Source organism: Sebastes umbrosus, chromosome 2 (genome assembly GCF_015220745.1).
Source record: "Sebastes umbrosus isolate fSebUmb1 chromosome 2, fSebUmb1.pri, whole genome shotgun sequence".
NCBI classification, from domain to species: Eukaryota; Metazoa; Chordata; class Actinopteri; order Perciformes; family Sebastidae; genus Sebastes; species Sebastes umbrosus.
Genome location: NC_051270.1, coordinates 9158641 through 9180459, shown reverse-complemented (window position 1 = coordinate 9180459; position 21819 = coordinate 9158641). Strand labels below are relative to the sequence as shown.

General features: G+C 41.0%; 1 protein-coding gene and 1 long non-coding RNA gene across 2 annotated transcripts in view; one reads left to right on the top strand and one right to left on the bottom strand.

Annotated features, from left to right (window-relative positions):
• The first annotated feature begins 4547 nt into the window (after positions 1-4547).
• LOC119476662 overlaps positions 4548-21819 on the top strand; it is a 28534-nt gene continuing 11262 nt past the window's right edge. Inside the window, exon 1 of the long non-coding RNA XR_005204063.1 lies at positions 4548-4652. This is a non-coding gene — a long non-coding RNA (uncharacterized LOC119476662). The remainder of the gene's footprint in view (positions 4653-21819) is intronic.
• On the bottom strand, positions 4827-20011 carry lrrc28 (leucine rich repeat containing 28). Its single transcript, XM_037750037.1, has 10 exons — positions 19836-20011; positions 10179-10419; positions 9949-9989; positions 9597-9634; positions 8988-9125; positions 7429-7635; positions 7239-7341; positions 6815-6999; positions 6152-6311; positions 4827-5941 (listed from the first exon to the last, which is right to left on the bottom strand). The coding sequence occupies exons 2-10, from the start codon at positions 10344-10346 to the stop codon at positions 5872-5874; spliced, it is 1110 nt and encodes a 369-aa protein (XP_037605965.1). The 5' UTR covers positions 10347-10419; positions 19836-20011; the 3' UTR covers positions 4827-5871.

Genomic DNA, 21819 nt, shown 5'->3' with positions numbered 1-21819 from the left:
TTTTACCAGTCTATCCTCTTTACACATCTGACCTTCTTTCCATTTGTACAGAACATAACCTGCTGGGACTCTTCAAAGGGCACAAGTTCTGCAGGTACCATCTGAGATACACCGAGGTCTTCTTGAGCTGGCACGACTGTACACTCACGCACACACGCACCACCATCACTTAGAGGTTCTCTGACCCGCTGATGGCTGATGGCATTTTAAAAGATGTGTGGTTAGAGCGTGTGCTACCATCTATGTCTCCTCTTTTTAATTCAACTCATTTTTAATTCAGTAAAATTCAATAAATCCTTCATTATTTATGAAGGCGGCATAAACACTGAACCACTAACACCTCAAGATAAGAGAACAGGGGTTAAACAAGGTTTCTATTAGAGCAGTAATCACTTCAGACCTGTTACCTTCACACATCACACATTATGCTCAGCCCACTGTTTAGTGCATGGCAATATAAAGAATGCTAATATAACCTTTAAATATCCATCCCAGTGTATGCAGGCATATGTGAACATACTGTGCGTTCTCCTCCGTGCCCCTGGAGTCCTTGACTTTACATAATCAAATCTTTTTTTGTTTTGCAACGCCACAAGAACGCATGTCACGTGAATACTGATTACGCCCAACATTACACTGTAAGAAGCCAAACTTAAAAAGGATGACGTGCTGCAGGGCCCTCACTTGTCACATCAACTGTCAGGCTCTCGTCACTTAAACCATATCAACCTTAACATACCGTCAGTGTTTGAAAATACATCAACATGTCTGGTTTTTGCACTTTAAAACCTACCTGGGTGAAGACTGGCAGCAACACTAGAGTCCGTTGATGGAGGCAGACAGAGTCAGTAAATTATGTATCTGCAGTTGACATCTGCCCAAATCACTATTATTCAGGTACGGCTTCCTGCACGCCTCACTCATTCATACCAACCTGGAGCATACTACACATACTGGAGTGAACTTCCTGGGTAATTGCTATTGAGCATGCTCTCTTGCCAGATATTTCCCAGTTGGTCTGGAAAGTCAAACTCACACCTTCACATTGAAAAACCTGTCTCTAGCTATTATACTACACTGGCACCTTTCATTTTGTAGGCATTTTAAAGTAATACGTTTCTGTAAGTTCTCTTCTGAAGTTTTTTTCAGTGCAGGTGTGTCCAGCGAGACTCGATACACAATGAACAGAATGAGAAACATTATTGATTAAAACCTTCAACCACTGCCTTTTGGGCCTGAAGCGCAGCACAATAATTTAATAAAATCAGTTTCTTAGAGTATCTTCTTGGCCAGTCAGCTGGATCCATCAACATTTTAAAGATATAGTGTGTAGAATCTGGTGACATCTAGTGGTCTGGTTGCAGATTGCAACCACCTGAGTACCCCTCCGCTCACTTCTCCCCTTCCAAGACTGCGGCAACGTGAGTGCATAACCGGGGTAACGCCGTTCACCTCGCTCAGAGGCCATCCTTACCATAATAACAATGCCTTAGGAGCTATGGAAGTCAGACGGCGGCTGCCTAGTACCACGGTTTTGCGCTCTGCGGCTCACGTTACCGCAGTTTCGCAAGCGCATCGGAGAACTACGATGACCTTCAGGTAATGTAAAAATGCGAAAGGCTCTCTCAACATGGAAGTCTCCGTGAAGAGGACCCGTTCCCTAAGGGCTCACTCATAGCTAACAAAAACAAAATGATTCTTAGATTCAGGTGATTATACACAAATGAAAACATAGTTATGAATATTATATTCCATTTATTCTAATAGATCCCCTAAAATGTTACACAATGTTACTTTAAGGTGTCTTTTTTCATAATTTTAGTATGAAATTTTGACCAGATGTTTAATTATTTGTCTATTGAATTTGTCGCAGACTCTTTAGTCTTAAGATGATTCACACCTGCAGCTAAATGTGCAAATACCACAAGTCCACATTCCACAGAAGTGTACAGTAAGTACCACAGAAATGTGATCCTTGGATAAAACAGCCTGCACTACAGATGTCAAAGGTCAGAGACACAGTGCCAATAATTATTTCTGGAAAGATCATGTCAGAGGTCATGTAAGACTGAGAGAGACATAGTGATGGAGAGCTAGGGCAGATGTACAGATGCTATCATCTTACACCTCCTCCACTCTGTCTGTCTTCGGCTGTTCCTCACCTCACCGTCTCTTGCAACATTTTACAGACATTTATTTTCAACAGCAGGGCATCCAGTTAGCGCTACAGGTCTGATAAGAAACATCAGATCAACAGCGGATCTGATCATTACAGGAGACGGATGGATCGGCCTTCTCCCAGCGCGGTTCAGATCATTACCAGCCCATCGAAGAAACCGTTAAAGACCTCCCTCCCAAATTGATGATCCAATACTGTTCAGGTCCGAGCACAATGAATCTCCCCGTTATTGCTATTGATTGAAGCCCCACTGATTTCTCTCCTCGAGGGTGTTGTGCTTTCAAAATGACTCAAGGGCAAATTTATTCACGACACAGTACATCAGGTAAAAAAGACATTCATTTGAAAGCAGTTTTGTTTGTGTTGCAGATGGTAAGGATGTTACTGTGGCAAAGCTCAGTTATAGATTTACTCTTAAATATGCGCACAGAGGAGCTCTGAAAAGGTCCAACAACTCTTCTGAATAACTCTTCATTTTTAGACCTTGATTTAACACATCATGCTCACCCGGAGGTAGAGATGTGAATGGAGAACTCACCTGTATTCTTGGTGAATACCACACTGCATGTATTATCAGACACGGCACCGAGAACAGGGCTTTAAGATAGTCTTTTAAAAACAGGTGATCAAAAGTACGAATATTAGACACTCTCCCTAAATGATCATTTTGTATTCATGACGTGACATTTCACGGTCCGTGTTATCGACAGTCGACTCAAGTCAGCTGTTGCTCATCTCTATTAATCCCCCCCCGCCCAATCCCCTTCACACTCCATCCTGCCTGACTCACCACAGGAAATTACTGTGCTGTTGCATGATGTATCTAAATGCCACCGAGAGTCTCCTATAATGGGCTCCACTCTGAGTTACATACAGTTTAACACAACAATTACATACTTTATTGACTTGAGTGCTTATAAAAACCTGTGCACCTTAAAGGTACAGTGTGCAGGATTTGGCGGCATCGAGTAGAGTTGGGCCGGTGTAAACATTTTCAAACCGATTTGATATTAAGCCACAACGGACCGGACCGCTAAACAGAATTTTACCACTATGTGTCGCACAAAACTCAGAGGAGAAGCTTATCACTAAAATGAGAATAGCTGGTCCACCTTAAGTGAGCCTGCGCCGATGTTGTCGCTAGTTTCGGGGCAACCGCCCTTCACTTTATTCAGCGGGTGGCAAGCAAGATACGGGAGCTTGGCTTGTGTCTTGAGGAGTTGTAGCATTTATAGCGTTTTCCCCTCTGTGGGTGATTATACTCTAATGAAAAATAGAGCTATGATTATATATCTTATTTATTCCTGAACACTAATTAGCAAGTGAGCAGAGAGATGTAAACAATAAGCTAAATGATTGAAATGGATAAACGTAATGAATAAACAGTTCAAATAGTTACCGAAAAGTCAACTATTGAAAGCTAAAAGTAAATAAATAAACAAATTAATTAAGCTCAAATGGTTGATAGATATGTAGTTATAGGTCGGGTACGTGGTTGACATAACTAATAGTAATTATTATAAAAAGATACATTTTCCCATCTTCATGCTGGGTGCAGATCTTGTGTTCATGTAGACCTCCATCATGTTTTGTGTGTGTATATCCTGTGTTTCTATACGAACATGCAGCATGAGAACATGTTATTTCATATGTGCAGCCAGCAGAGATGTGATAGTCCCAGAGGGAAGGCAGAGAGCTGAAGCACCAGCCAGAGAGGATCCATCGATCTTGGTAATGGAGCCGTGCTGTGCTTTCTGCTCCACAGCTCCGCTAATATCTCTTACATACATACATACATACATACATGCATACATGCATACATGCATACATGCATAGATACAGTATTAAGGCTTCAAGTGGCCTGTTTCTCAAAGCACCTTCAGTGATCAACAAGGATGTGCTCTTAGTTGAACTCAATAAAAGATGCATGTGAGACTAAACAGGAGTTTTGCTACTGTAATGATGAAGGTAGTCGGTAGGGCAGAGTAACAGACTGACTCAGGAGTTAAGCAAAGCTCCACTGGCAAGCTTGACAACAGGTTCCTGTTGCCAGTATGTCTGTTAGGTCTGTATCCAACATGCAGGTAAGCCAAAGAGCTTGACTGTCCTGACCTACTGACTCGAACAACTACGTCACTGATTGCCATAATCACAGTAGACAGTCAGTGATGTTAGCTGAGAAACTGTTGTTACTTCAAACATATATTCATAAATTTGATGATGTGAAATGGACAGAGAAGACACAGAAAGAAACCAAGAGAATTGGAGGTGTTTAGGATAGAAAACGTTAGCTGTTGTTACCGGTATTAAAGGTGCAGTGTGTAGAATCTGGCGGCATCTAGTGGTGAGGTTGCAGACTGCAGCCACTTGAAACCAGTGTTTGGTTTGTCCGTTCTGGGTTACTGTGAGACATGGCGGCTGGCTCCAGGAAGAGGAGCCACTCCCTAAGTAGATATAAACAGCTCATTCTAAGGTAACGATTATATTATTTCTGCCAATAGATCCCCCTACATGCTATACACTGTTCCTTTAAGTGTGTTTTTCTATGGTTGAGTGTTTAACATGCAAATGTCCAACTGTCACATTAACACCAATCTATTCATCCACTCTGACAAACTCTCTTTGACGTAAAAAAAAAAGATACAAATTCACTTAAAGTTGCTGAAATCAGACAACATTTACTGCCAAATGCGTCACAATCAAAACAAATGATAAATTATAATAGTACAACATAGTAATGAACATTAACACACAAGCGTCAGTTCAACAAGAGAACCACACAGTGATGTGTACAAACTGTATTTCCTCCTACAGATGATGACAGAAACCTTTGACCTCAAACTGAATGGGCCTGTAGATGTTAAACCTGTTGCAACAATTAGATCATTTTGGGTTCATTCTAATTTTACAGAGTGCATTTAAGTTAATGCAGAGATAAAAAAACATTTGTTTTTAACATGTTAATATTAAATCCTGTTCCAAAATCAGTCATTTAAAAAAAAAAAAAAGACACCTGCCCAATACGACTGACATTGCAAACTCTGCAAAAATTCTGAAACCTCTTTAACAAACGTGAGACGAGTCCTCGGCTCATTTTACTGACTGGTACCTCAATTTTATAAATACATTCAGAATAATTCTCTAACAGGTCCCTGTGCCTGCTGGTGAACATTACACATATCAAATATGTTTTACAGGAAATTTTAACCCTTCAAATTGTCTTTAGTAATCAGTAAAACAAACTGTAGTACAAATGTCAATACCTCGAATATGACTCCACAATCAACAGGATGTCTGCTGCAATAAACTTCTGTGTGGAAAATGGTCGATTTCACAAAAATCAAACAGTGCTTGTTATTAAAAAGTGCCAATTTGTTAGTAGTTACTTTCGGTCTAATACTGTTAGTTTACTGTTCACACATAGTAGTTATTATTTTGACCTCCACCCCACACACAGGAATACAATCCTCCCAGTTGGTTGGATTCAGGAACATCATGTAGGTTTGAGTCTTTGACTTAAGTGTGTTGAAATGTTGCTGAACGAGCCGTGTGTCTCTGTGGTTCTTAGTATTGTCAATGAAGAGCTCACAGACCCTCGAGATCCACACAAATTACAAAAGCTGTTATCTGCCGCCTCCTGGAAACCACTCAACAGCTCCTGATCGAGTGTGTACAGGGAAAAGAAAACAAACTCATCCCTGGAGGTCAAAGGTCCGGAGGCAGCGACTGGAGCAGCAATAGGCCACAAAACTCACCGTCGTCCTTCAGAGGAAAGAAGAGAGGGAAAAAGTGTGAGCAAGATGAGCGTGCATGATTAGCTGACAACTATTCTTTTGCAAATATTTAACGAGATTTGTAGTTATCTGTAAACATAGTAGCGAAAAAGAGTGAAGTTTCTATATTTAGTAGTCAGTGGTCTGCTGTAGCTCTGTAGGTCATGTTGGAGAGGAACAGAGGTGCGTTTGCTCTGACCTGCGGTGCACTCCTGCCAGCGCGGTGTCACGGAGAGGGAAGAGTTTAGGGTAGATGATGGTGAACATGGTCTGACTGCAGCGGTGGCAGTGTCCCAGGGGGAACTGCAGCAGGTCCAGCAGGCTCTTCGGGAGGCTGATGGGAGGCAGCGAGTTGATGTCTAAAAACACAACAGTACAGGGAGTATTCATAACTCTATGCAGTCAAACGAAGTGTTTTTAAGTGACTTGATTGATAACCAACTTGTTTATAAACACTTTTTTTCCCATCTCCAGTGATAGGTGTTTTCATTTTGTTTGTTTGGTGCATTCATTGTTGTTCATTTTTTATTTCTTAGTTGACTCTAATTCCAGTCATACGTTTCTAAGCTTTGAAGTGCAATCATGGCGTCCTACTGTCAGACACTAGCAGCTGCTCAGTAAAAACAAATAACAAACAAAACCAAAAAAATTGAAGTTAAAAGGGATAGTTCGGGTGTTTTTGAAGTGGGGTTGCCGACCGTCATCTACCGTAGGTAATACACTGACTATGGATAAGTACCTCATACAACCCCACTTCAAAAAATCCAAACTATCACTTTAACTGTAGATTACAGTGTTAGTGAGGCACAACTGGCCACATATATAAATACAGGTACAGTATACGGGGTGTATCACTCCTCACCTATTGGGCGGTGGTGGTAGATGCGGTGCAGGGCTCTCATGGCAATCTCCTCCAGGGGAACCACGTTATCCGTCTCTGAGCCCACCACCTTCACTTCAGCCGGAAGCCCGACCAGAGCCTCACTCAGCGCCTGACCCAACACCTCACCCAGGTCGCCCTCCAACACCTGGCCTGACACACCGCACCTGTATGGGAGCAACACGCAGATATACTCCCTCAAATTTATTTATTTTTTATTTCAACTGAAACATGGTATAACTGCATTTCTTTTATGGTGTTATAGTCATATCTTTTAACTTTTTACAATTTTGTTCCACTATTCAAACAATGTATAGCTAAATTAACTCATGTTATATGTCTCTAATGCTATATCAAATTACTTCACCACCAAATACCTACAGCTAACTCTGATAAGCTGCATTACCCGCTGCAGCCGATGACCTTGTTATACAGGTAGGAGGGAAGGCCTTTCAGGTCCACATTGTTGTCCACAAACACAAACTGCAGCTCTCGTGATCTGCCCAGATCTAAAACACACACACAGATATTAACATTGCCTCGCTCGCAATATCTACATCGCTATGGCAACACACAGATAAGGGGGTATTACCGACCGAGCGGCAGAAAGGTCAGCCGGTTGGCGGCCATGGAGAGCTGGTTGAGCCGGTGGAGCCAGCAGAGCTGCCGGGGAACATGACTCAGCTGGTTATGGTCCGCTGTCAGATTCTGCAGAGAAACACAGCGGTGCAGCCGATCCGGTAGAGACCTCAGCTGGTTCATGGACACGTCCAGAGTCTCAAGGTCCTGCAGATCACCGATCTCTGAAGGTGTCAGACAGACAGGAGAGAGAGACTAAATTAGAAATTTTCCATTTCAAAAAACAAATCTCGGCACAAAATGTAATAAAATTAAAATGTTTTTAATGGAATTATTTGGAACTTTACAGTTTTGCTTTAATAAATCTATTGTAATCTGAAATGCTGACAAACAGCAGCATTATTTTTCATGTCATCTAACATTTCCAAAGAGTCTGGAACCAAGAAAGAACACTTGGATATTTTGGCTGGAGTCTGTGTGTTTCTCAATATCACATTCCCTTTCCTGCTGTATTTTACAGACACTGACAGTGAGTGAGAGGATTGATTCAGTCATTTGAGGACAGGTCAGAAGGAATTAAGTCAGACAGACTGTTGGTGTGATCGTAACTATGACCTTATGTTACCACACTGGGCTTTAAATGGCAATGAAACTCAAATGCAAAAGATCTTCAGTAGGCAAACAGATCTCTGTCTGAGAGTGTGTTAAGATACTCGTATGGACATAGTAATTCGTCAGTAAACAAACATTTTTGTTCTCCACCTCTAGCAGTAGGCCGCTGAAATGTCACCAATGTTTCCGAATTATTTACAAAATGTACTGAGGTTGAAAACTTAAAATCAGAATATAACATTAAAATGTCAAGTTGACAATAACTGTTTTTTGTTAAACCTCCAAAATAAAATTAAATGAAAAACAAAATAATAAGGATTTTAGCTTTATTTATAATACCTAGTTTCTACATTTATAGTAAAGACACAATGTCCATATTCTCACTGTGTTGCTGGTACACAGTATGGTGATGCTGTTGTCCGTTTTCTTGTCAGTTTGGTTGAGAAGCTTTGTTGCCCTCTGCTGGCAAATTAAATACTTAACAACTCAATTCAGGTTGGTATTTTCACAACTAAAAACTGACCATGACCAATGAATATGCATAATATGACTTAGTACCCCACAGCGGCAAATGTTACAGGTATAATGTTAATCAATTTGCTTGACTTTATACCGTGAATGAAGTATAAATGTGTTGTCATTTAGAGACTCATGCAAGTGGACCGTGTGGGGAACACAAACAGACAAACAAAGATAATATATGTGTATAACTATGTTTATATGTACATATATCTTGGTATACATATTGAATTCAGATGTACAATATACCTGTATATATATTTTTTTCTTGACTTTACCGTTGTTTGGTCTGACGTTTTGTCAGTTTTTATACAGTTGTCCTGAAAAACATTGTTTATTTCAACTGTGTTTTTCATAATTCGAGTGACAAAATAAACCTGACTCTGCACTTGAAGAAGATCATGAGGAATAAATGACAACTAGACAGAGAGCTGCTGTGTTATACCTGGAGGAAGGCATTTCAGATAGTTATTGGACAGTCTCAGGTGCCGTAGAGACCTCAGTCGGCCGATCTCTGGACAGAGGAACTGGAGGGCGTTGTTGCTCAGATCCAGTGACTGTAGTCTGGCCAGGTTTCCAATAGCTGTGGATCAAACCAAAGTTGCCCTTATTATGGTGAAAAGACAAACTTAACTGACACAAATAAAGGCTTTGACTTCATCTCCAGATTTCTCTATTTTGTGTCACGTTATGTCATGTCAGTATTAATAAATGAATGTGTGTTATACATGATTTCTACAGCCTGAGCATCTCATCTTTATTGTTATGGTTGGTTTGCTTGTTTAGTTTCAATCTTTTTCTTAAACATAGAGAGGTTTCCAGCAGCCCCTTATTTATTTAATATTGTTGAATCCCTTTGAATTTGTGTTTTAGTATTGTGTAAACAACATAGACTGAAAGCACTCAAGTTACACAAGTGTAACAGTCAAGCAGAAGCATTTGATAACTATGTCTTTGGTCATAAAGACTTTTCTCAAAGTGGGGCAGCAATGGACTCAAATGCTGTTGAGTGAAAGCTAAGTGACACATTATAATGCCATAACAGAGAACTTACCTTCAGGAATAATGACTATGTTGTTTGAGTGCAAATACCTTAAATGACAAAAAAAAAAAAAATGTTACAATTTGAAAAGACCAAACTATTTGATATCTTGATTAATGTTTTCGGTTAATGTTTTAAAACAGTGTGAGGCCTTTTATTTTCAAGATCTCGAGTCAACTGTTAGACATACAGTACATCCAAGTGTAATAGTCTGTCAGAGTTACAATTTAAGAATGCATCAGACAGCCTCATTCAGAGCATAATACAAATATTTTTAATTCTTAATAGTTAAAGGCAACTCTTCATGGCAACTCTTGTTATGATTATTTGTAAAAAAAAAAACACAGCTTTGCTGAATACTCACAGTTCAATGAGATTTGGGAGCTTCTGAGCAAGGTTGTCAGGCTGATAGAGAGAGAAAGCAGAAATAATCAGTAAATGTAACAGGAAATAGACGTGTGAAAATGCCCTGCTCACTGTTGCCTCTTTTGTCGAACTAAAATAGCTTCTAACATTTGTAAAGTCATGTTCTGTTAACTGCATCTGTGATGTCTGACATCAGCAGAAATCAGCATGTATTGCCTGTGTGACTACCAGTGTTGTGAGTGAGTTCCTCTTCATGTACAGTCTCTCCAGATACTGCAGGCCCTCATCCTTCAGTAGCTCTACTGGGAATTTATTCAGGTTTCTGTAGTTAAGAAACAGGTTTTTGTGGCGCTCCTGCTTGGCCATGAAAATAGCCTCATGGAGTTCAGTTGCCATTTTCTGAGGAAACCTCTCCTCCCCGGTGGAGGAGACTTGGCAGTGCCTCCTTTCTCTATGGCATCACTGTTTCCTGAAAGAAAAACATGTGAACAGAGGCATTAAGAAACAGCAATGTTTGTTTCTTTGGCCTTTGCAGCTGAGAACAGACCTTCATACACACCAAGAACTGACAAGAACTGCACTTTACTGTATACCAACTGTCTATCAGTACTGCTCAGCTGTAATTCATACTGTGCAATATCATTTTCCACTTATGCAATTTTGTTAATAGTCTGTTTATTGTCAAAACTGTATATAATGTTCCTATTTTTATACTTCCTTCTATTTAAATAGTTCATATTTTGTTACACTTTGTTTAGCTCTTTTTTTACTGTTAGCTGATGCACATATACACACATACACAAATATACACATATATATACACACATGCACATATATATACACACATGCACATATATATACACACATCCACATATATATTGTTGGATTTATTATGTACAAAAGTGCTTACAATGACCTGCAATAACCTGATTGTTGGATTTGTTGTGTGTGAAGTGTTTGCGAGGACAGGGAGGATGGCATGCTCTGTTCTTTTTTCAAGGCCAAAGGGAGGAAGGAGTCAGAAAGAGATAACCAAGAAGAAGACATGCAGCAGAAACATCACGTGCCATAAGCTCATGAATATTAATATTGTGTAAACCATGAATAGGCTGGATCAGGGATAGCTCGGGGTTCAGACTTCACGAACTGACCCATGCACTGTATGTTGTCAGGGACATGTAGGTTGGATCCAGATATCTGTAAACTCTTTTATTTTACTTATGCAACATTAAGTGTTCGGAATAAATTGTATTATTATGCTTTAACCCGTCTGTTTGGAAATTCTCTTTGTCACACAAGATTAACCAACACGTAACTGGGCCTTGACCTCTCGGAGGTAGAAGGCCAGTTCCTTCAATTGGTGACCCCGACGTGATCTTCGGCATTGAGAAGCGTGTCCAAAGGACGGACAGACCGGCGAGAGAGAGAAAGGGATCCCTGAAATCTTAAAGGTGAGCAGAACCTGTTTTATCGAACTCTGCATATTGGCTTACTCTAAATTATCTCTCTTGTTGTGCTGAATCTCCTTTGTAGTGATAAATGTTGCAGAAGTAAAGACTTTCTCAATTAAAGCTGCCCTTTTGGTAAATCCAAGAGGAGGAAAGCTGAATTAAAGCTGCCCTTTTGGTAAATCCAAGAGGAGGAAAGCTGAATTAAAGCTGCCCTTTTGGTAAATCCAAGAGGAGGAAAGCTGAATTAAAGCTGCCCTTTTGGTAAATCCAAGAGGAGGAAAGCTGAATTAAAGCTGCCCTTTTAGTAAAGCTAAAAGGAGGAAAGCTGAATTAAAGCTGCCCTTTTGGTAAATCCAAAAGGAGGAAAGCTGAATTAAAGCTGCCCTTTTAGTAAAGCTAAAAGGAGGAAAGCTGAATTAAAGCTGCCCTTTTAGTAAAGCTAAAAGGAGGAAAGCTGAATTAAAGCTGCCCTTTTAGTAAAGCTGAAAGGAGGAAAGCTGAATTAAAGCTGCCCTTTTAGTAGAGCTAAAAGGAGGAAAGCTGAATTAAAGCTGCCCTTTTAGTAAAGCTAAAAGGAGGAAAGCTGAATTAAAGCTGCCCTTTTAGTAAAGCTAAAAGGAGGAAAGCTGAATTAAAGCTGCCCTTTTAGTAAAGCTAAAAGGAGGAAAGCTGAATTAAAGCTGCCCTTTTAGTAAAGCTGAAAGGAGGAAAGCTGAATTAAAGCTGCCCTTTTAGTAGAGCTAAAAGGAGGAAAGCTGAATTAATTTAGGGGAGCAAGCTGCCCTTTTGGTAAAGACTAAGAGGAGGAAAGCTGCCCGTTTAGTAATAAAAACTGTATGAGTGTACATTAATAACTAGTATTCAGAGGAAAATTAAAACTTACTGTTGATACTGGGCCAACATCGCTGGAACATCAAAGTGTCCAGTAGAAGCTTATGTTGGTAGGATCACAGCGAGGGGCATAGCGACCCATTTACTCTGAATCTAGTTACTGTCATAAACTGAATAAACCTGTGTGAAATAGTACTGGACAGAATGGACGGAGAATTTGACAAAGACTGTGAGGAACGGGGTGGCTGTGGGCCTCCCCGTTTATCATTTGGACAGCAATGGGCTAAAGTTAAGACCAATGTAATCTGTACATTTGATCCCAAGACTAGAAATAAAGAGACTCAAGACCTAGATGAGTGGTATAACATGACAGTGAAGGAAGGGCATTTTCCAGCCACGGTGAGATGCCAGTGATGAGAGCATTAATACAGGTGGTTCATAGAAAGCTGCTGCAAGCAAGACAAGACAAAGAAAAGGGACATATGTTTGTAAGGGGGAAATTGAGGAAGAAAGAAGACGAGTTGGCAAGTAAATTGGTAAAATATAATGTGATACAGATGGCTGCACTATCAGCCTTAGGCAGCCAGACGAAAGCCACCCACGCAAAAACCGCTGAAGCAAAACCACTAGTGAATCCCTCACCCAGTCCTAGCGCACCCCCACCACCAAACCCACATACTAGCCAGCCGCCACATTACATGTCCCTCCATCAGCAGTACCCACCTGGCCCACATCCCAACCCCCCTCCTTATCCTCCTCCTACCCCTAGTCCGGTACCAACCCCACAGGACAGTGATTATACAAACGAAGTTATGGCACCATTGTTTCAAGTGTTAGGTGGTACTTTGGAACTTTAACCCCTACGCTACCTCCTTCGGTAATGCTATTAGACAAAAGTATCCCATACCAGCGGGCAAGCTCCACAGCTTGGTGTTTAAGATTAAGAACGGGGAGAGTGGACGCACGTTCATAGAAAGAGCAAAGACAGAGTGGGCGGGGGCTACGGGGGTGAACCCAGATAAAGAATCACAGCAGCCTCTGTTCAGAATAGCTCTGTTAAAACATGCTCCGGAAGGAGTTAAGAGAAAGATGGAAGAGAATCCAGATATGGCAGGGGCAAAATCATCAAGATGGGAAACACATTTCTGTCATCATCAGGATGCAGAAACCAAGGAGGAGGAAGAGGAAAGTGAGTCATTAAAAGAGATGGTAGCTCAGTTGACTAAATTACAGTTGGCAGACGCACGGACTCGTGCGACAGATAAAAAAAAGGGAGGGAAAGAAAAAGATACCCAGATGGCTCAAAATGTAGCACCAGCTCCAGCCCCGCCACAGAATCCTTATCCACTGCAGGGCCCGCCACAGGCTATGTATCAACCCCAGTATCATGTTCCTTACCAAGCTGCCCCATATCAGCAGCCCCCTTATCATGAAGGCCGGAATAGAGGCAGAGGGAGAGGAGGAGGCAGGGGGAGGGGGTATGCCCAACCAAGAGGAGGCAGTTGTTACATCTGCGAAAGCCCGGATCACTGGGCACGTGACTGTCCTCAGAAACAACAACAGCAGATGAGAGGGCCTCCACAGCAGTCATATCAGCCAACAATACAGACTCCACCAAACCAACAGCTAGCTCCAATGCAGGCATACAGCGGGTACTCTGCGCAGGGACCTCCACCTGGTCCATATACACCAGGAATGTTCCCATAGGGGTGCCCGACGGAGATGGAGGGGTAGGGGCTGGCAGAGCCCTGTCTCCAGTTGACAGTGAACGGAAAGCGAAGATGGTTCATGGTGGATACGGGAGCACGTTACGCCACCTTAGCTGAACCTATGTGTTCCCTTTCCTCTCACTATGTTTCCGTTTTGGGATTTTCCGGCACTGAACAAAGACTGCCTTTTACTGTTCCCCTTCCTGTCCGGCTTGGGAGACAGGTGATGGAGCACCCCTTTTTGTATGCACCTGATTGTCCACGTGATCTCCTGGGAAGAGATGTTTTGGCAGCACTGGGGGCTTCTGTACATTGTTCACCAGAAGCTGTGATAGTGAGTTTCCCCGGAGGAGAAGAAATGGTGTGCTCCTCGCCCTCCAGTGCTGATCGCATGTGCATGTTGAGTCCTGATACCTCACCTGATGCCCCACCACCCTGTGCAGACATATATTGGGCCCTGCTAGCCGACCGAAACCCTCTGATTGACTTCTATAACATGTGGCAACCATGGATTAGGGCTCTACACCCTTACCTCCCTGTTCCCGATCCTCCCCACTGCACTCTGAATTATGACAGAAATAATGATCTTACGTATCAAGATGAGTTCCAACAGAACCTGTTAGATACAACCTGGGGGATAGGAGTAAGAGATGTTTATATAGCACCAGCAGGAGTAGCAGCCGCAGTAAAACTAACCCCAGCACAAGAACAATGGTATCGCATGTCAGAAGAAGCTGTTCCCCATGTGTCCCTAGCCATAGCTCCAAAACATCAGGCTAAAGACTTAGGCCCCATGGTTAAAGCAGCAGTCGCTCTGACAGACTGGGTTCCCATTTCCCTTTTGGGGGTTTCAATCTCACCATCCTCTAACATATATAGACTCTCCTTTTACAATGCAGTGTCAGGTATTTGCAAACATGAGTTACTAACACGCCACCACGGTAGGGAGATGTTAGATGGCGAAGGAGCCACTTCCATGTTGGCAGCTCTCCCTTCCTCACTGTGGTCTACGGGCCCCTTTGATGTTGGCAGGTGCAGCATGGAACCGGTAACTTTCGAGATGAAGACTTACTGCCCTATCTGGAGACCTCAGTATAAGCATAAAGTGGAAGCAGCCCAGGGTATCTCTCCTACGATTGAAGGACTGATAAAGGCGGGAGTATTAAGAAAATCTTACTCTCAGTGGAACACTCCCATTTTGCCAGTAATCAAACCCTCCGGCTCATACAGAATGGCTCATGATTTAAGAGCCATCAATGAGCTGGTTTTGACTCCTGTTACACCAGTACCGAACCCCCACTCTGCTCTCTCAAAGCTCACCCCAGCCCATACATCTTTCACATGTATAGATTTGGCTAACGCCTTCTTTTGCCTGCCCTTAGCAGATCATTTACAGGACATTTTCTCATTTACATATGAAGGCCAAAGGCTGACATATAATGTGTTACCTCTTGATGGGAAACAATCTGCTCAGGCAGCAGAACTTACGGCTGTAGTTTGTGCTCTGCGGTTAGCGGAAGGGAAGGCAGTGAATATTTTCACAGACTCTGCGTATGTGTGCAATGCAATTCACAGAGATATGTCTGGCTGGGTGCAAGCGGGTTTTAAGACTAGTCAGAATAAACCTATGGCTCATGAGGAGTTGATGAAAGAGTTGTTGGAAGCAATCCAGTTACCACAGAGGGTAGCTGTGATCAAAGTGAAAGGACACAGTCAGGGCACTGACTTAGAGAGTATAGGAAACGAAGCAGCTGATGCAGCCGCTAAAAAGGCGGCAGGGTATTTACCTACTATGATGGTCATGACCACAGCAGATCTCGGTTCTGAGATAACTGATTTCTCCATTATACAAGCTCAAGAATCTGCCACAGCAGCAGAACGAACCATCTGGGAAGATAAGGGAGCTATAGAACAGTTTGATGGTATATGGTATAACGGAGATCAAATAGTTATGCCCCCCTGTTGGATGTCCTCAATATTGACTCAGACTCATGGACTTGACCATAAAAGCCACAAACAGATGTTACGAGATCTCCGCCACTGGTGGATTCCCCGGAAACATGCTACTATAACTGACTTCTTGAATAAGTGTGACGTATGTAGTACATGTAACATCAGACCGACCATCACTCCTAGGGCAGGAAAACATCCTTCTCCCACTGCCCCGGGACAGGAAATCTTTATGGATTTCACAGATATGGGAGTAAGGGCTGGGGGGAAAAGATTCCTCCTAGTAATTGTGGACGCATTTTCACGTTGGGTTGAGGCCTACCCTACGGGAAAAGAGGACGCAAAATCAGTCATTAAATGTCTGGTGAATGAGTACATTCCGAAACATGGGTTTCCTAAATTGATCAGGTCAGATAATGGTTCACATTTCAAAAATAAAGACCTGCAATCTGTTGAAAAGGCTCTGGGACTAAAACACAAATTTGGCACTGTGTATGATCCACAATCACAGGACTCACACCATTTGAGCTTACGTGTGGCCGACCTTTCCCAGGGCCGTCCCAAAACCCCTCTCCCCTTCCTGACCTCGGTTACAGACCATACTATTTGAAGGCTAATGCTCTTGTGTCAGCTCTCTCCTATACAGGTGACAAACCTGTCACCCCTGTCACAGAGGACGTTCCAGGACCTGACTCCGGACCCCCGGAACACCTTTGGTTGAAGGTGTTAAAGAGGAAGTGGTCGGAGCCACGTTGGACAGGTCCACACAAGGTTCTGGCCAGAACTGCAACAGCTGTGCAGCTTGCAGGAAAAGGACTCAACTGGTGGCACCTAACACAGTGCTCCAGCAGCAGGACAGGACCTGAAGCAGAGGAGGCAGCCCCACAAGGAGCCCAGGCTACGTGAAAAGAGGGTCACGTATAATTTTTTATTTTTCATATACTGTATAAACTGTGACTGTGATGAGATACACATAAGGGAAAGAAGGTTACAAGGTCTTGCCTGTATTTACAGTTAAATCAGGCTAACATGGTTGTTTAGGTGGACTCATCTAGGTGGTTTTTGAAAAACATTATATATCACATTGTATTAAAAATTGTTGCTTAGAATAAATGCTAAAATAGACAAAAATAGACAAAAATAGATAAAAATAGATAAAAAAGAGAAACCAGGGGTGGGGAGAATCCACCAGAGAGAAATTTCACTTCCTTTCCCAAACCAGTATAAAATAGGATCACCCAGATAAAAGTTTTTCAGTTGCGCGCAGGAAAACAAACTAGAAGCATCATGCAGTACGACAAACTGCTAGTAGCGTTTGCTGTAGCATTTGTGTTTACCTCTCTTGTCCTCGTTCATTTCATATTACTATCTTAATGCAATTCATGTATTTTCGTGTTTTCAGTTACCATTTTAGTTATTCATGATAAAAGGATAAAGAATAACCTGGGAAAGCACAGACTGTACTAGTTTAGATACATTACTTATCATCCTCGCCTCTGCACTCTGCTAAAACTGGCTAATCACAAGTAACTCTTTAACAATAGACAATGCTTTCACTCAGAAGCAGGGTGGAAGGTGTGGGCTACAAGGGGGGAAGGCTAAACCAAGATTATAAAGAATGATGTAGTGAGGTAGCTTCCCTAATGAATATAAACTAGCTGACCAAATAGCTGCAGGTTTTGAAAACATACCTATAATAAGTGCTCTGATCCCTATCACTCCTAACAAAAATGTTGACCGCATTAACTACATCCACTATAATGTTCTCCGTTTGACTAATCTAACCCGTGATGCAATTGCCGGACTAGCTGAACAAATGGCTCCTACGTCACTGATGGTGATCCAAAATAGAATGGCATTAGATATGCTGCTGGCAGAGAAAGGCGGTGTATGCTCAATGTTCCAAGACTCATGTTGTATTTTCATCCCTAACAATACAGCGCCGGACGGGACTGTAACTAAAGCGCTAGAGGGGCTCCGGACGCTGTCTGAATCCATGCACGATGACTCAGGTATCAACAGCCCCATTAACGACTGGTTAGACCGTACCTTTGGGAAATGGAAGTCCATGGTGGTATCTCTATTCTCCTCAATCCTTGCTGTGTGTGCATGCTTAGTATTATGCGGTTGTTGCTGTATTCCATGTATTCGCCACCTCACTGAGCGCGTGATTATTTCTGCTGTGCAACGAAAGCATCCGGATGCACCTCCTCCTTATCAGATGGCCATGTTCCAAGCGGAGAGACAGGGTCTCCTGGAAATGGTGGGGGATAGTGAAGATGTTGATCCTGAAGAGGTTGTGTGATGATGCTTATAATTAATACATCTGTACATAACATTATCTATGCTTATAATAAATATATCTGTATGTAACATTATCTGTAGGTGAACTTAGTTAAGTTCAAAAGAGGGTCTGTTGGATTTATTATGTACAAAAGTGCTTACAATGACCTGCAATAACCTGATTGTTGGATTTGTTGTGTGTGAAGTGTTTGCGAGGACAGGGAGGATGGCATGCTCTGTTCTTTTTTCAAGGCCAAAGGGAGGAAGGAGTCAGAAAGAGATAACCAAGAAGAAGACATGCAGCAGAAACATCACGTGCCATAAGCTCATGAATATTAATATTGTGTAAACCATGAATAGGCTGGATCAGGGATAGCTCGGGGTTCAGACTTCACGAACTGACCCATGCACTGTATGTTGTCAGGGACATGTAGGTTGGATCCAGATATCTGTAAACTCTTTTATTTTACTTATGCAACATTAAGTGTTCGGAATAAATTGTATTATTATGCTTTAACCCGTCTGTTTGGAAATTCTCTTTGTCACACAAGATTAACCAACACGTAACTGGGCCTTGACCTCTCGGAGGTAGAAGGCCAGTTCCTTCAATATACACAGATGCAAACATATATGCACACATGCACATATATATACACACACATGCACACATATATATACACACATGCACATATATATACACACACACACATATATATACACACACACACATATATATACATACACACATACAAATATATATACACACACACACATATATATATACACGTACACATATTTACACACACATACACATATATATATACACAAATGCTCATATATACACACACATACACACATACAAATATATATACACACATGCACATATATATATACACGTACACATATATACACACACATACACATATATATATATATATATACACAAATGCTCATATATACACACACATACACACATACAAATATATATACACACATGCACATATATATATACACGTATACATATATACACACACATACACATATATATATACACATACACATACATACACACATGCACATATATATACACACATGCACATATATATACACACATGCACATATATATACACACATGCACATATATATATACACGTACACATATATACACACACATACACATATATATACACACATGCTCATATATATACACACATGCACATATATATACACACATACACATACATACACACACACACACACACACACATATATATACACATACACACATATATACACATACACACATACACATATATATATACACACACACACATATATATACACATATACACATATATATATACACATACACACATATATATACACACACACACACATATATATACACACATACACACATGCACATATTTTCTGTTGGTTTTGAGACCGACAGAGCAGTGGAAGCTGCTGTTAAAGACTTAGTATACAGGTAAAACACACTGTGCAGCCTGCAGCTGACGTCATGTTGTTGCAGACTAGCTGTAGGTAGCTGGTTGTGCTCACCTGTCTGTCATGCTAGCACCATTAGCATGCTAGCCAAGTATCTGCTATTAGCAGCACATTTACAGTCAATAACAATAAGACATAAAGTATTTATTTACCTTAACTGTGCAGGACCATTCTACTCCACTTTATTCTCCACATAAAGCAGACGACCCGTCTAATAATCCTGAATGTTTGTTTGTTAAAGCACATAAGAGCTAAAGCTAACTGAGGAGTTGTTGAGTAGCAACAGTGCTCTGGCGTAAACAACGTAACACGTCACTGGCACGTCACGGGTCACGCTCGTCTTCTTCTTCTTCCTCTTCTGAATTAACTGCAGACACACTGCTGGTGTGTTGCTGCTGCTGCCACCTGCTGTTACTGCATGAAACATGACATCCTGCATGCAGTGGTGTAAAGTAGTACATTTACTCAAGTAGTGAAGTGCTAGAGGTAACATTTTGAAGTACTTTACTACTTTATACTTTACATTACTTACTTGCTTATTCCTTCCTGCAGCTGTCAGACTCCACAAGCAGCACTGCTCCCAGTAGACTACTCACACTTACACACCAAAAACTGACAATAACCTGATATTTTCAGGTGGAATTTAGTTTCATTCTCACTGTGCAATATCATTTTCCACTTGTGCAATTTTGTTAATAGTCTGTTTAGTGTCAATACTGTACATACTGCTCCTATTTTTATACTTCCTTCTATTTAAATGGTTCATGTTACACTTTGTTTAGCTCTTTTTTTACTGTGTTAGCTGATGCATCTCCTTTGCTGCAAATTTCCCCACTGCAGGACTAGGAAGGAATATCTTATCTTATCTTATCTTATCTTATTTATTAGATATGCCTCTTGTTGTTTGCACTGTACCCCTTTGCTGCTGTAATCCTGCAAATTTTCCCCCCGTGGGACTAATAAAGGATTATCTTATTTTATTATTTATTATATATATTTTTTTTTACTTTTCTCCACTACATTTCTTTGACAGCTATAGTTGTGTGTTACTTAAATACATTATGTCGTCATCTTATAAAATATTATGTATTGTTAAATATCAAACTACCCAACAGTATATAAATCAGTTAAAATTACCTCAAGCAATAAAATGCTGTTTACATGTTAATGCATCAGTAATCATATTCTTTTAACACACCGAAAGGGAACGTAATGCAAAAAGAATACTTTTAGTTTTGCTAATAATACCTCTGTACCTCGCCTCAAGCTACATTTTAACTTGTAATCGTAGACTGTAAGATCTTTATATACAGTCTAAGCTGGTAATGGAGTATTTTTAATTTATTGTCATTTTTGCTCAAAACAGCGGTATTGTTGAACCTCTTTTTTCTAGCTGAGATAAATAATATAATTAATAATAATAACAACAATACTACTACTACTACTACTACTACTACTAATAATAATAATAATAATAAAAAGCATTCAGCACAATGAACAGTACCACTTCCTTAAGTGCATCTGGTGTCTTCATGGTATATATAATATATTTCCTTTCTCCTGAGAGTTTCGTCACCTGCACAGATGACCCAAATCCACCCACTGAATATGTTCCTACCAGTGGTGAAGAAAGTATTTAAATCATCTAACAAAACTGTGCTGGGAAAGTATTATGATAAGAACAACACTATGTTCAGATAAGAAAAAAAACTATAAATTCTTTCAGAAATTATGCATTAACCTGCAAGAAATATATTGTTGTAAACGGCCTAACAAACAGCTGGAAAGTTAATGCAGATATCCCACTGCAGCTCTTCAGTAGCTAGTCCTCCACTCTTTCACCCTTCTGTTGTGGATCCAGTTTTATACTTAGTGTTATGGCTGCTGTACTGTGCAGGTAACGTTGTAGTTTGTGAAGTCTCTTGTGAAAATGTGAAGTGTGAAAATGTGGCTCCTCACTAGCATTGTTTAAAATGTGTTAGTGGGAGCACAAATAATACAAACTTCCCAACAAAGATGAGCAGTGAAACAGTTTGCATACATTTTTATTCATCTTAAATCTTGTGTAGAAAAAAAAAGAATCAGAGAAACAGACAATCTCTTTTCCTTCAGCCAATCGTTTTTTCCCCCAGTACT